The sequence below is a fragment of the Crocuta crocuta genome, unplaced genomic scaffold (assembly GCF_008692635.1).
Source record: "Crocuta crocuta isolate KB4526 unplaced genomic scaffold, BGI_CrCroc_1.0 scaffold1471, whole genome shotgun sequence".
NCBI lineage: Eukaryota > Metazoa > Chordata > Mammalia > Carnivora > Hyaenidae > Crocuta > Crocuta crocuta.
Window position 1 is genome coordinate 231,120 of NW_027527547.1, and position 15,984 is coordinate 247,103.

Below are 15,984 nucleotides of genomic sequence, written 5' to 3' on the forward strand. Positions count from 1 at the left end.
TTTTTTTTTTTAAGTTTATTTATTTTTGAGAGAGAGGATGAAAGTGTACATGAGTGGGGAAGGGGCAGAGAGAGAGAAGAGAGAACTAATCCCAAGCAGTCTCCACGCTGTCAGCACAGAGTCCAACACAGGGTTCAGTCCCACAAAGTGAGATCACGACCAGAGCCAAAATCAAGGGTTGGGTGCATAATTGACTAAGCCACCTGGGCGCCCCTGTCCTCAGATTATTATGTAGTGAGTCTTTCTAGCAGCCCCAGGCTTACCCTTTGTAGTTGGAAATGGCCATGGATGTTTCATATCTTCCTTTCTCCATACTACATCTTCTTGGAATTAGAAACTTTTTCTTGCAGAAAAAGATTCTTTTCATTAGCTCTGCTTCAGCTGGGGCCATCTTCTAAGGCATATGGCTAACGAGGAGTGCATGTGGCTTCTCAGCATGAAGTTAGGGTGCTTGGGCCAGATGGAGAGGCAGTACATGCTCCCTACTACTGCTCAGACTTCTCCAAACTGGGGAAGGGTTGGGAAGAGAGTGGGGAAGGAAATGAGCTGCAAGTGCATTACTTAGAAATGTGTAATGTAAGAATGACTGGGATAGCTAAAAGACTTTCATATGGCATGCTGTATTCACATATAAATAAGGGCTAAAGAGAGGTAGATACCAATACCAGTAATATTGGAGGTGAAGAAAGAAAAACAGTTCTAGTCTAAAGATTACATAAAACCTTAAGTGCATTTCAGTTTACCTGCCCATGCTCTTTGAAACTCTTCAAAAGTAGCAGAACTGAAATTTGAGTTTTGCCTTTTTTCATTACCAAGCACGTTATTAAGTGCTGGAGATACCAAGTTGAATAAAATATAGACACACAGACAAGCAGTTATAATACAAGAATACTAAAGGATAGTCACATGGGAAGGACACCTGACCCAGCCTTATGGAAACAGAGAAAGCCTCCTGGAGTAGGATGTCATATCAAAGTTGGGAATTGGAAGGGGAAACAGGTGGAGGAAATAACATAAGACCCAGAAATGGATCAGGGCAGTCGGTTTTTTGAGTGGAATGACGGTTGGACTTTAGCCCCTACTTAACGGCTGTGCTTTTTTGTGCAGGAAGCCCTCGGATCGAGGTGAGCAGATACACAGTTTTAAAACAGTATTCTGATTGTAATGAAGAGAAAAAATTGAAGGCAGGGCAAAGGGTTGCCCAGCTTCTGTTACTAATCCATGTAATTGATAAGGGGAGCCAATGTAGGTTCTCCTCCAAGAAAAAGGAGGAAGCATGGATGAGACAGTGTGACTGGTTCTGTGACTTCTGCCTGTGTAGTTTGGTGGATGGGATGCAGGAGGAGGACCATTTTGTGTGGCAGATGGTGCATTCATTTCAAGACATACTGAATTTGTGAGGCATTTAAGAAAAGCAAGTTGTGATTCATACGAGATAATTTGTACATAAGAAATCGTTCTGGAGAAAAAAATATGCTTGCAATAGAGGTCTGAGTGTGATTGGCACGTGGACTGTCAGGAGTGGATAAGGTGACCAAGACCAGTTGCCAAAACAGATGTATAGCTTTGGGAGGAGCAAAGGGAGAGGTGCCCACAAAGGAGCTGAAACCAAACAGTGACAGTAGAGGATGACCCCAAGGGTTGAGCCCACAGGAAGGGGCAGAAATCATCAGTGCCCATTCCCCAGGAGAGCTAAGGTGTGCAGAGACCGAAATGCCCTTTGCATTGTGGGAGGCTTGTGTTGACTTTGGTGAGAATCATTTCACTAGAGCAGAAGTCAGATCATAATGGGTGGAAGAACAGATGGAGGTAGAGATACGGGGACAGTGAGCACAGGCTGCTCCTAAGGAAGCCATGATGCAGAGGAGCAAGTGGGCTCAGGGAGGAGTTTGGTTTTTAGGACGGAGGGGACTGAGGATGTTGAAAGCCTAATAGTAGAGAGAGCGAGGACATCACTGGTGAAACAGGATTTCTCATGGAGTTTGTGGGGACAGGATTCAGGCAAAGGTGAATGGGTGAGCTCACCTGTTCTCTTTTAGAACCGGCAGTGAGGCCCTCTGTAGGGGTTCAGCTGAGGAGAGCTGAGGACGTTGAGAGAGTGGAGCCAGGCTCCGGAGAGGGGCTGGAGAGCCTTGGAAGGACTGTTGGGGCACACAGAGGGCCTGGCTGGTGATGTCTCTAGTGCATCTCTAAGTGTGTAGGAGCAGAAAAGGCATGCCCTCAGTACACCCAGAGTGTGGTTTTGCCAGGTGGGTATAACACAGGGACAACTGATGATCTTACTAAGAAAATGCTGGCCGGCTTAATTGTACATGGAAGGAAGTAGAAGCAGAAAGAAGGCAGGTAAGGTTACCAGAGGTCTTAAGGTTATAAAGCACACGTAACAGGAATTTGGTGAATAGAGTGGGTTTGTGGTCATAATGGGGTGATTTGAGGTTAGGGATTTGGTGGTGAGGAAGTTCTGAGTAGTGATGAGTATCACAGTATAGCTAAGAAACTGTACCTACCCAGCAGTGTCTGAGTAAGAGCTACTGTTCCCTCCTCCTGTGATCACTGTCTAGCAAGAGAACAAGAGCTCTACTTCAACCCAACAAAAGTACAAGGTGGGTGAAGAAAAAAGAAGTCACCATGCTAGGAGAGCCCAGGGAAGAAGAGAGATTCTGCCTGGTAGGAAGGCTTCCTGGAGAAGGAGGCATTTGGACGGAGCTTTATGGAAACCGTAGGGTTAGCACTTGAAGAAAAGAGAAAGATGTTATAGATACAGGATAAATTCAAACAAAATCATGGAGGTGAGAAATCGGGAATTGCAGTCTGCTCTGAACATGTTGACTAGGTTAGAAGCTGTTCGGAAGATTGGCTGCTGAGGGAAAAAGCAGAAGGAGTGAAGTCTCAAGCTAGGGAGGTGGTGGTGGGAATGCAAACAACGGTAGAGATGCTCTGTTAGTGATACAAGGAACCCAGAGACAGCAGTAATGACAGACAGGGTGCAGCTGAGGACGGCTCAGAGGTTTAGTCTTCACAGTTGAAAGGGTAGTAACTGTGAAGGCCCCAATCTGAGGAAAATGTCTTTGAAACTTGGGCAGGAAAGATTTAAAAGACATCCACACAACAACCAACATTTATACACCAAAATTTAAAACCTCCTGTGCCTCAACACACTCAAAAAAGTGATGAGACAAAGTCATACAATGTGAGAAAATACTGGGAAATCCTGTATCTGCTATGCATCCACTCTCCAGAACACATAGTGAACTCTTTATAACTAAACAACAAAAACTCAAAACAACCCAACTAAAAAAGTGGGCAAAGGATCTAAATAGACATTTCTCCAAAGTAAATACACAGATGGTCAACAAGCACGTGAGATGCCCAGCATTATTAGTTATTAGGAAAATGCAAATCAAAACCACACAATTACCACTTCACACCCACTGTAATCAAAGAGACAGTAACACATGTTGGTGAAGATGTGAAAAAATTGGAACCCTCATACACTGGTGACAGGAGCATAAAACGGTGCAGCTGCTGTGGAGAACAGTCTGACGGTTCCTTGGAAAGTTAAACAGAGTTACTGTGTGACCCAGGGAAAGTGTGTGTCCACACAGAAGTCTTTAGGCACATGTTTACAGTGGTATTCAAGACCCAAAGGTGTAATCAGCCCAAGAATCTGTCAGTAGATGAATAGATAATAAAATGTGTTACATTCATTCAATAGAATATTATTTAGCCATGCGAAGGAATAGAGTACTGATACACCCTGTAACATGGATGAACACAGAAAATACTATGCTAGGTGAAAGAAGACAGGTAAAAATCACCACTGATGTCACTGACATGAAATGTCCAGAATAGGTAAATCCATAGAGACAGAAAGTAGATCAGTGGATTGGCCATGGCTAAGGGTAATGGGGAGCAGATGCTCACAGACAAAGGGTTTCTTTTTGAGTTGATCAGAAGCTCTGGAACTAGACAGTGGTGATGGTTGCCCATCATGGTTGTGAATAGACTGAAAGACACAGAATTGTACACTTTAAATGTGAATCTGTCCCCATGATAAATAAAAACATATCTACATAGTTTAAGTAGAGGAGGGATTCACTGCTCTAAGATGAGCTGTGTCATGCAAAAAGGAAAGCAGGCCAGTTAAACACTTTTGTCGAACAGTTTTATTTCTAAGTTATCACCTGTATGTCACCACATCTCTTTCCCTCTTCTATAGCACAATTTCTCACTTGCCATGAAACTGCTGAAGGAGCTACATAGAGAGTCAAAAACGAGAGATGACTGGCAGGTGAAATGGGTGCAGAGCTACTGCCGTCTCAGCCACAGCCGGAGCCGGACCCAGAGCTGCCCTGAGCAGATCCTCACGGCGCTGAAAACCGTCTCCTTGTTGGGTACCAGGCTGTTCTTCCTACCTAACTACCTGCAACATCACTAATTTATGTAACGTCTCTGTGTCTCCTAAAACCCTTCTTTTGCTGCTTCATCTTATATTTGGGAACTCAGTCTTGTGATAATTTTACTAAATATTTGGAGCCAAGGTACTTTGTATCCTAATGCTACTGAGTATGGCATTTGGAGATTTTATTTCTTCACCGGTCAATAAAATTGAAATTAAAATTTTTTTCTTAATACTTATGCAAGTTATGAATCTAACAGTTTAATTATTTTGAAAACCTCATTTACTTACAAGAATTGCCTTGTAAAAAGTTGAACATGAAATGTGTTTTTCATTCTCAGCTCTTTTTATAATAGCATAGCCTTTATGACTGAGGGAGAAAAATTTTCTCTGTTGAGAGTTTTGGATCCAGTTCCCTGGCTCTGCTGCCCAATGTCCAAGGGTACACAGCCCTGTCAATAATTGTCAATAATTGACAGTGCTTACAGTCACATTCCCAGATCTGACTCTTCACTAGGACAGGGTATTATGTCAGAGTTTGGTCTCAGTCAAAATGCAAATAGGAGAAGCAGGTCTTCCATATTGATCAGGATTAGAACATCACCCTTATGATTGCATAAATATTTTTAGGAGTTTTTGGTGGGGGGAACAGGGGAGAGGAGGAGTTTGCTGATACTAAGAAAATGTTAGTACTCATAATAACGACACAGTTGTAGTGTCCTGGTGTGGCAGTGGTTTGTAACAGTTGTGAAATAACAGGGCCGGTGGTTTAGATCCTATATCTGAGGGAAATCTGGCAGAGAATTTTCATGGATGGATGAACAGGGCAGTGTAGTTGATGGGACTTGCCAGGTAATGGCCCTTTCTCTTTTGTTTGCATCCCTTCTCACACCTGTACAAGCTGCAGGCCTGACCAGGGCTGGTAAATTCCTTCCCTAGAACCACAGAGTAAGACATAGAACTAGACCTTTAAATGCAGCAACATCTATTGTTTTATCAGCTGTAGGTCACAGTATCAACTTAAAAATGTACTCTGAGCTATTAATATACATGCACAAATTGCTTTGAAAAGAGCCATTTTCTTTATAAGAGAATTCGGTGCTTTGACAAAATGCAGAATGATGGTGCTTGAATAAAAGTTTATTCAGTGTTTTAACTGCTTAGCTTCTAGGCTTTGATACAGTCACTGCTAACAAAGAATATTTTTCATTAATTCAAGTGAATTCAAGAAATCCCTACCCAATGTAGTCAAGTTTTTACTTTCAAGATTTATCTTTCTTAAGAGAAAACAACTTTTGTACACTATATCTTTTTTTTTTTTTTTTAATTTATGGCATTCATTTATTTCTGACTAAATCATGTGTGTATGTTTTTAATCAACAGGTGAGAGCATATCAAGTTACTTAAGCAAAAATGTTCTGGCTTTCCATGACCAGAACATTCTCTTGGGTACAACTTACAGAATCATAGCGAATGCTCTCAGCAGAGAACCAACCTGCCTTGCTAAAATTGAGGAAAGCAAGGCTAGAAGAATCTTGGACCTTTCTGGATCTGGTTCAGAGGATGGAGAAAAGGTAATGAGCCCAGGAAGAGTGTTCTATTTGTGTGTCACGTGTCTGTGATGTGCACCCTTCTGGCTATAGGAAAGGAGAAACGAGGAATGATGATTGCTCCGTATTTTGAAAATGTATTTGAAGTTATGCACAGCCAAGTTTCTTACGTGGAAACCTGACATACTCCATGTGTTTCCTGTTTGTTTGCACAACGCAGACTGTTTTAGTATTAAAAGTGAGAAATTTGTGTCAGGTTGATGTGAACAGTTCTTCCATGGATTTTGTTAATGGAATTTCACCACCAGTCGCCATTCAGACATCCCACTAGCTGGTGGGGCAAACCAGCCTTTTCTACCTTTTTTATGTAGCATCTGCTTTGCTTAGCTTTTCTCAGATGATTTTGCATTTTTCGTAGTCTGCAGCCTCTCATCTTACTTTAGGTGTTAGGCTTGCATTCTTCCTTCACAGTGTTAGTAACATCTGTGCAGGCCGGCGAGGTGAGAGCACCAACTTCCATCTCTTCTTTAGTTCCTACAGGCTGTATGACCCCCAGTGACCTTTGGTGCCACTTCTGCATGACTAGTGGACCATCTGACTTTTATTTTTTTTTTTTTTTTTTTTTTTTTTTTTTTTNGGGAGACACAGACTCGGAAATAGGCTCCAGGCTCTGAGCTGGCAGTCAGCACAGAGCCCGACGCGGGGCTCAAACCCTCGAACCGTGAGATCATGACCTAAGTGAAAGTCGGATGCTTAACCAACTAAGCCACCCAGGCGCCCCGGACCATCTGACTTTTAAAAGTACTGAGGATTGGGGGCGCCTGGGTGTCTCACTTGGTTAAGCGTCCGACTTTGGCTCAGGTCATGATCTCACAGTTCGTGGGTTCGAGCCCCATGTCGGGCCCTGTGCTGCCAGCTCAGAGCCTGAAGCCTGTTTCAGATTCTGTGTCTCCCTCTCTCTCTGACCCTCCCCTGTCTCTCTCTCTCTCTCAGCAACAAATAAAACCTTTAAAAAAAAAAAAAAGTACTGAGGATTGGATTGGAATCGCTTACTATTTCACAGTCAGGGCAGACAGACTCCCTTTTCCATTTAACCAGCTTTCTGTGTTATCTCATGACTCACAAATCACAAGTAATCTTTCTGTATCATCACAAGTAGAAAGTAGAATTCTTTGAGAAAACCTCAGGTGGACTCACAGGTTTTCTGAGACCTCTGTGAATTCTAGGTGATAGCAGGGCTGTACCAGAGAGCATTCCATCACCTTTCTGAGGCCGTCCGGACAGCTGAGGAGGGCCAGGGGCCTGTAGCCAGCATGACAGATGCTTACATGACACTAGCAGATTTCTGTGACCAGCAGCTCCGCAAGGAGGAGGAGAGTGCATCAGGTAAATCACAGAAGGAAAAATCATTTAGTTTGTCACACTGTGTTCTCCAGTCTTAAGACTTGTGGATACTTTAGGTTTCCAGTTTGTTTGTTTGTCTTTAAATGACAGTTATTCTAGAAAAGTCTTGCTTTTTTTTTTTTTTTTTAAATGTTCATTTATTTTTGAGAGAAAGAGCATGCATGTGAGTGGGGAAGGAGCAGAGAAAGAGGGGGACAGAGGATATGAAATGGGTTCTGTGCTGACAGCAGAGGGTGTGGGGCTAAAACCTACAAGCCTCCAGATCATGGCCTGAACCAAGGTTGGACGCTAAATTCAGCCACCCAGGTGCCCCAAAGTCTTGTTTTTTTAAGAAGCAATGACCTCTCCAGATAACGCAACCTGCATATAAATACAGTCTAGCTATCATTTATCTTTCCATTTTTTTAGTTTATACTTTCTACATTTTGCTTGTAGCTTTGGTAATATTGGCTTTGTGGCCTGCCTCTTGCTCCTGAAATAAATTCAGTAACGAGCAGCTCCCCTCTGTTCCTACCCAGCCCAGGAAGGAAACTGCACTTCATGCAGAATGTACAATCTAACAGAAGAGTCAGGTTCAACATATGGCCCAAAACTGCATCTGGTGTTGGTTGATCTAAAGCACTTGTTAAAAAGAGAACAGTGGCATAATACCAAATATAAACCAAGAAGAGAAATATATGACTATATATTTGTTAAATTCTATAATTTATATATGTATCAGTGGATATATTGACCATTGTTTCTTCTCTCCTGTCCTTGGTAGTTACTGAGTCTGTAGAACTGCAGATGTATCCAGCCATTGTGGTGGACAAGATGTTGAAAGCTTTAAAACTGCATTCCAGTGAAGCCAGGCTGAAGTTTCCCAGGCTGCTGCAGATTATAGAGCTGTATCCAGAGGAGACCCTGAGCCTAATGACAAAAGAGGTTAGTATTTGAATTCTGGCGAAGATAACTTTACAGGATGTAAAGACATGTTTCTGTTTATATTTAAACACATTAGTATGTGTGGTGCACATGTTACACTTTTTCCTAACCAGCATTGAATTTTAACTCCATTCCAAGAACATATATAATTTAAAGTTGTATAAAGCTGTATAAAAGAGTGTTCACATTTACCACTTTTCCTCTGTGGGTGTTGGTAAGAACACTGTTGTCTGAACAAGGACCCCAAGAAGAGGAGGAGTTAGGTTTGGGACAGAGGCGGGAAATTCTGTAACACAGTTTGCTGCCCATAATGAGTAACCTGTAGTCTAGAACATATGTCGGTGCCTTATGCTCAGTTTATTACTTATCTCAGGGAGAGGGAGCACATTTCAGCTGGCATCCCACTGCAGTGACTGTAGTGCCTGCTGGCAGCACCGAGTTCACAAGGATCCGAGGCCTCTGAGCACGCGGTGGACAGCCAGGATGTGCAGGCACTCCCCCACATGGTCTGCTCACCATTTGTGTGTCCCATACATGCCTCCCCCACGGACTGCATCAGACACCCCCCCCGACCCCCGCGCCTTCCTGTCATATGGGCCATCTGAAAGAGTCCTTAATGACTTGTAGGTGTTTAACTGGAAAATAGGGCCAGGCTTTGAGTTGATAATATAGTAGTTTAAAAAGGCTTAGCTTTCCATAGTATATTTTTAAACAGCGCTGGTTTCTGAGCTGTGGAGACTCTGTGCCTGGCAAGGCTTTACTCTACACCCTCTGACTCTTGTGGATGTCAAAGAGTAAGATTTTCTCAATAGATCTAAAGAGGAGATGAAAGTAACTTCAGAAATGTAGTGTATATGTGTATGTGTGTGTGTGTGTGTGTATGTGTGTGTGTGTGTGTGTGTTCCTTAAATACAAATGAAGAAATCATTAAGTTATGATTTCAGTTATCCCCAAATAATATTTCATTTGTATATGATAAAAATAGCATTTTGAATTTGGGAGGAAGTAATTGGAATGTTAAGTCAGTGTTGTTATGGCACCAGGGATGAGGAACTAACCTTTGTTGAGGGCTCCCTTGGCTGCATGGACTGACGCCTTTTATCTCCACACACTTTGCTCTTTTCTCATGTAATAGGTGAAGGTAGGAGGCTTGCCAAGTTCACTCTTACACCAACATTCCAAGTGCATCAGATCATATCTTAAAATTAGCACATTAAAAAGCATTGAGGGGGAGGATGTGAGCAAATTTTGAAAATGGCCTTAGAGTGAACTGATAAAAATCAGAAGCTATAAAGGAAAATAATCAACACTTCTTTCCTGGGGGGGGGAACAAAAAAGAAAAATATACAAAGTTTAAAAAAAAAAAAAAACTAGGAGAAAAATATTTGCAACATATATGAGAGACGAAGAGCTGATGTCTATGTCTACAAAATAAATAGACTAGTAGAAAATGGTCAGAGGAAGCCTTTTTAACAGATGGTGTTGGGAGAATTGGACAGCAACATGCAGAAGAATGAAACTAGATCATTTTNAAAAAAAAAATGGTCAGAGGAAATATGAGTAAGGAAAATAAACAGACTGTGTACCTTCAGTCATAATGAAGCATGGAAATTAAAATTAGATATTTTTCACCTCTCAAATTGACAGTAAATTAAAAAAACTGTCTCTGGTGTTGTAAAGGATTTTGGAAAGTAGCCTGATACATTTTTTTAGTTAAAGTATAGTTGACACAACAATATCCTATTAGTTTCAGGCATACAGTGTGCTGACTCAGCAGTTCTGTGCATTACTCGATGCTCACCACGGTAAGTGTAGTTCCCTTTGTCACCACATAGTGTTACAGCACAGTTGACTGGACTCCCTAGGCTATACTTCATACTCCCATGACTTACTCACTTTTTTCACATATGCAGAAATTACTTTTATTATGTTAGAATATTCCTTAATGAGTTAGCAATTATTTTTGTGGAGAGTTCAGAAAACAAATTCATGACTGTATTAGCTTTCTCCTTGATTAAAGATTTATGGATTATGTACAAAATAGTGTTCCCTAGAGTCAGTTACTCTAGAAGTAACTAACTAAGAGACTAAACTTAGTCTAACTAACTAAGGTCTAAGAGACTAAACTTGGAAGAGCTTTTCCTTGCTCATTTGGCTGCTCCAGCTGGAACAGCAGACTTAGGTACAAGGATGGACATACTTTCTCTTTTGAATTTAATTTTTTTTAATGTTTTATTTATTTCTGAGAGAGAGAGAGAGAGACAGACAGTGTGAGCAGAGGAGGGTCAGAGAGAGAGAGACACAGAATCTGAAATAAGCTACAGGCTCTGAGCTGTCAGCACAGAGCTGAACATGGGGCTCGAACCCACGACTGTGAGATCATGACCTGAGCTGAAGTTGGACACTTCTCTCTCTCTGCCCCTCTCCCACTATGCTCTGTCTCTGTCTCAAAATAAACATTAAAAAAATAAATAAAATGTTAAAGGTTTACAGTAGTTTGAATGCTCTTTTCTGCATCCATCAGTTCAGGCTTTGTTAATTTGGTCAGAAGACAAATTACGAGTCACATTCATCAACTTTTATCTCTTTGGACATATATTCAGACACCAACTTTGGGACACTTTCCACACCCTTCTATCCTCCAAAGGCAGTACTTTTCCACATGTGGCCTCTTACTGGCTGGCACAGTGTGTGTCGATTTCTTCACCTGAAACAGCCACTCCAGCTGCCACGCTGATGGCCTGGCCTGTGCGGCATGCCTCCCACACTGCTCGCCTGACTTTCATGTTATCAGTGCACTTAAAGCAATAGTACTCTCCCAGTCATTCATTTCAGCGGACACTTCCTGGATGGGTCCCTGAAGTCTTGGGGGTTATACCCTTAGAGGCTCTAGGCCCCATGGACCCTTGTGAATTTATCTTTATTGATATCCATACCAATTGCCAGATGCATCAGCCCCCTACAGCTCATGGTAACTACCAGTCCAACGCCTCCTACGCCAAAGATAGCTCCACATTGGCAGTGTCCACAGTGGCTCCCCAGCCAGCTGAAGTGCCACAGCTCAGAAGGCAGATGCTTTCCGAAGGTGTTAAAAGGATCAATTTTAGCAACAGAGAGATCAGCCGCAACTGTATTTTCAGAAAACCTGCTGGTTCCCATGTAATGTAAAGTTGTCTTTCCTTTGCAAGTAACTCTGCTTGTACCATCTGGCATTAATCTTTTCCCGGAGTAAATCTTGTGTTCTGGCAGAGGTTTGTTTTAGGGTTTAGACAAAATTTGCATTCTCCACACTTTGGGATGCACTATGTTGAATAACAGTTGTGAGAGTGGATATCCCTATGTGTTTCTGACCTTAAGGGGAGAGTCTCTGTTTTCTGAGCTGTGCTGCCCATTTTTTAATCAGATTATTTGTTTTCTTGGTATTCAGTTATAAGAGTTTTCATTATACCTTTAAAAAATGAAAATTTAACAAAACTTTTTGAGGGAAATCTAGCAATGTTTTTTACAATTCTTAATGTTCACACAGTAATTTTACTTGAAGGATTAATCCAGTGGGCACACATAGCACAAGTGATAAACATGTAGGGATGTCCATTACAGCATTATCTATAATAGAAAAACATGGAAAATATCCTAAAAATGGATTATATAGCAATAGTTAAGTAAAACGGAATACTATATAGCTGGTAAAAGGAATGGGGTAAACCTGTCCATCTGTGAGACAGTATATCTAGTCTGATTCCATTCTTGTAAATAAAGAATATGGGTGTACTTGCTTGCAAAACATTCTCAAAAAATGGAATGGTTGCCACAGTGGAATAAGAACTGAGAGGACTGAGGGAGAGAAGATGTTCTGTTTTAGACTTATGCCTATTTTATACTTCTGTGTGTGTGTGTATATATATATATAATACACATATTTTTATATAAACACAATACTTTTATAATAAAACTGTTAAATATTTTATTCATTATTAAGTTGCACCTCTCTGTGTTTTAGATTTCTTCCGTTCCTTGCTGGCAGTTCATTGGCTGGATCAGCCACATGGTGGCCTTACTGGACAAAGAACAAGCTGTTGCTGTCCAGCGCACTGTGGAAGAGATTGCTGATAACTATCCACAGGCGATTGTCTACCCACTTATAATAAGTAGTGAAAGCTATTCCTTCAAAGATTCTTCTGCTGGTCATAAGAATAAGGAGTTTGTGGCAAGGTGGGTTGATCAAATACTATAGGTTATTTTAAAAAGTGTATGGTAAAAGCAAGCACATGGGAGCCTCTTGGCTGGCTCAGTCAGTGGAGCATGTGACTGTTGATCATGTGGTCTTGAGTTCAAGACCTACATTGGGTGTAGAGCTTACTTAAAAAAGGAAAAAAAAAAAAAAGCAAACACATGGAAGCTTATGTTTGTCTTCAAATTAATTAGAGCCATCCTTGGAGGATAGAAAACCTTAGACATCTGTTTGTTGAATGTACCTGCTCCAGTTATGTTATTTGTTATTTGTTCTTTCCTTTTTTTTTTTTTAAATTTTATTTATTTATTTTGAGAGACAGCACGAATGAGTCAGGTGTGGGGGTGGTAGGGTAGCAGAGAGGGAGAGAGAGAGAATTCCAAGAAGGCTCCACATTGTCAAAGTGGAGCCTAATGTGGGGCTTGAACTCATGAACCCATGGGATCATGACCTGAGCTGAAATCAAGAGTCGGAGGCTTAACCAACTGAACCACTCAGGCACCCCTCTTTCCTTTTTTAATTTTTAAGTACACTCTTTGCCCAGTGTGTGGCTCAAACTTATAATGCAGAATCTCATGCTCTACGGACTGAGTCAGCCAGGTGCCCCCAAATTTCTTTTCTTAAAAAAAATGTTTTTTAATGTTTGTTTATTTTTGAGAGAGAGAGAGAGTGTGAGTGGGGTAGGGCAGAGAGAGAGGGAGACAGAATCTGAAGCATGCTCCAGGCTCTGAGCTCTCTGCACAGAGCCTGACACAGGGCTCAAACCCACGAACTGTGAGATCAAGAACTGAGCCAAGGTCAGATACCTAACTGACTGAGCCATCCAGGTGCCCCTTTCCTTTTTTTGAATAAATTTCATCTTTGGGGTACATGGTTGGCTCAGTCAGTTAAGCATTAGACACTTGATTTCAGCTCAGGTCATGATCTCACATTTCGTGATTTAAAGCCCTGCATTGGGCTCTGCACCAATAGTTCAGAACCTGCTTGGTACTTTCTTTCTCCCTCTCTCTCCACCCCTCCTGTGCACACGCACATACACTCTCTCAAAATGAACTTAAAAAAAAAATATGTTTCATCTTAGAATTTTATTCATGAAACATTCTGTCGTTATAATAGTAATATTTGACAGTAATCTTTTGGTTGAGACAGACTAGATGAGATGCTTTCTGAAATCAGTTACTGAAATTATTCTTTAACTCGGCTATCTGGGAAGCTTCTCTTAATAAAGATTCAGTAGGCTACCTGAAGTGTCACCCTTTTCATTTTTCCATTTGATTTATAAGTGGAGACTGTTGATAAAACTAGCAGTAGTGTACTACTTTTATAGGAAACCTTGGTAAATGCATGGTGTTCTCATTGACATTCTGTTAGGAGCTTTTTGTCATGAGCTCCTTTGTTTCATTACTTAGAATGTCTGTTTCTGAGAAGATGAGAATAAGACACAGATTTTGTCACGATTTGTGGATGGGCTGTCTGTGCACATCCCGCCTGCCACTGCTGGTGCCCTGCTTACCACCCGCACCATCTCTCAACACACTCAGCTGCAGCAGGATTAATTTTTTCTAAAAGAAAAGAGAAAGGTTTCAAAGTGTGCTGAGAATGTGGCCTTTTCTTTTATAATATAACTTCAGAAACTGTATGTGTCAAATTATGCACATCAAAATGTCAACATCATTTGCAAGGATATTTGCTTTTACCTTATCTGAGAACCTCACTTCCAGATAGAACACATACTTTGTGCTTTATCTAATATTGAACAGAATTTTAAAATTGCTCCTTCCCTAAACTATTAGTTGTGTGTTTGTGTGTGTGTATGTAATTTTATATATAAATATAAATAATTGTTATATATAAAAACTGTAGGCCTTGATCTTTGGAAGATGTTTGATAACCTAAACTTGGTATTTGTTTTATAGGATTAAAATTAAGTTGGATCAAGGAGGAGTGATTCAAGATTTTATTAGTGCCCTGGAACAGCTCTCTAATCCTGAAATGCTCTTTAAGGTAATATAATAGCTTTCAGTCCATAAAACATAGATTTTGGATAAAACGTACTTACAGTCAATGTGATTTCTCTCTCTTTTTTTTCTGCACAGGACTGGACTGATGATATTAAGGCTGACCTAGCAAAAACCCCTGTTAATAAAAAAAACATTGAAAAGATGTATGAAAGAATGTATGCAGCCTTGGGAGACCCAAAGGTTCCAGGCCTTGGGGCTTTCAGAAGGAGGTTCATTCAGGTATGGGTAGTTGGTTTTATGATCATGGAATCTTTGTGAAGATCAGTGTTTATATTTGCTGGTTTGTTAATAATTCTGGTTTTAAAATGTTTGTTGAATTATAAACTTTTCTTTAGATCTGTTACTTTCTGTGAGATTGTGACACACATGTTTAGGTCAGATAGTGGCAGGTGGGGCAATAAAAAAAACCAGGGGTTTGATTGCATTCTTTTCTTCATGCTCAGATCTTTAGATTTGAAGGTTATATGTAGCTTAATATTTTTAATTCTTAACAATGATTTGAATGTTGGGTCAAGAAAATATTTGTATTTTATGGAAGTTGATAACTGTTTTGAGCACTTACATCTGTCCAAGGCATACTCCTGAGTACAAAGAGAAGACAGACCTAGTTCCTGGATTCAGAGGGATTGTCTTGACAAGTACAGTATATGAAGAACTGCGGCTTGAGGACAAATGTGGATACAGGAGACCTGGTTCTAAAGTTGCCCTTCAGTTCAGGGAAAGCCTCTTGGAGCCAATGGAGATGAAATGAATCTTGAAGTGTCCAGATTTCCTACTGCCAATGTGTTTGTTGTTCCCTCTAAGTGGGTTGACCTTCTCTCCTTGTCCATCTGGAGAACTCACTCCTAGAGACTTGGCTTAGGCACCATTTCCTCTGTGGAGCTTTCCCTGAACCTCCTTCCCCAACAAGAACTAGACATTCCTTCTCTGTTGTGGAACACACCTTATGTACACCTCCATTAGCATTAATCACACTGAGTTTTGTTCTAACTTTGGTCAAATTACTTTGTTTAGTAAACTTTAAGAGCATATGGAGAAGTCCTAGAACTCATACTGCAAGAGTTCTCAAGTTTCACAGTCTCTAGTACAAAGGAGAATCTTTATACCTTCTGGGTTTTTTAATTAATTTATTCTTTTAAATTTCTTTATTTTTTTTAAATGTTTTATTTCTGAGAGAGAGAGAGAGCATGAGCAAACATGAGCGGGGGAGGATCAGAGAGAGAGAGAGAGAGAGAGAATCTGAAACAGGCCCCAGGCTCTGAGCTGTTAGCACAGAGCCCGACACTGGGCTCGAACCCACGAACCCTGCGATCATGACCTGAGCCAAAGTCAGATGCTCAACCGACTGAGCCACCTAGGCGCCCCAAAAGTTTCTTTATTTTTGAGAAAGACAGAGACAGCACGAGTGGGTAAGGGGTAGAGAGAGAGAGAGGGAGAGAGAGAGAGAGAGAGAGA

The 15,984-nt window shown here is 41.0% G+C and overlaps 1 protein-coding gene and 1 pseudogene across 1 annotated transcript in view; one reads left to right on the forward strand and one right to left on the reverse strand.

Moving 5' to 3' along the window:
- PRKDC (protein kinase, DNA-activated, catalytic subunit) overlaps positions 1-15,984 on the forward strand; it is a 187,967-nt gene that overhangs the window by 153,474 nt on the left and 18,509 nt on the right. Inside the window, exons 70-76 of the mRNA XM_077765911.1 lie at positions 4,220-4,394; positions 5,783-5,973; positions 7,176-7,335; positions 8,117-8,277; positions 12,278-12,489; positions 14,425-14,512; positions 14,605-14,748. Coding sequence (XP_077622037.1) covers positions 4,220-4,394; positions 5,783-5,973; positions 7,176-7,335; positions 8,117-8,277; positions 12,278-12,489; positions 14,425-14,512; positions 14,605-14,748 — 1,131 coding nt within the window. The remainder of the gene's footprint in view (positions 1-4,219; positions 4,395-5,782; positions 5,974-7,175; positions 7,336-8,116; positions 8,278-12,277; positions 12,490-14,424; positions 14,513-14,604; positions 14,749-15,984) is intronic.
- LOC144233123 (alcohol dehydrogenase class-3 pseudogene) lies at positions 10,757-11,872 on the reverse strand (annotated as a pseudogene).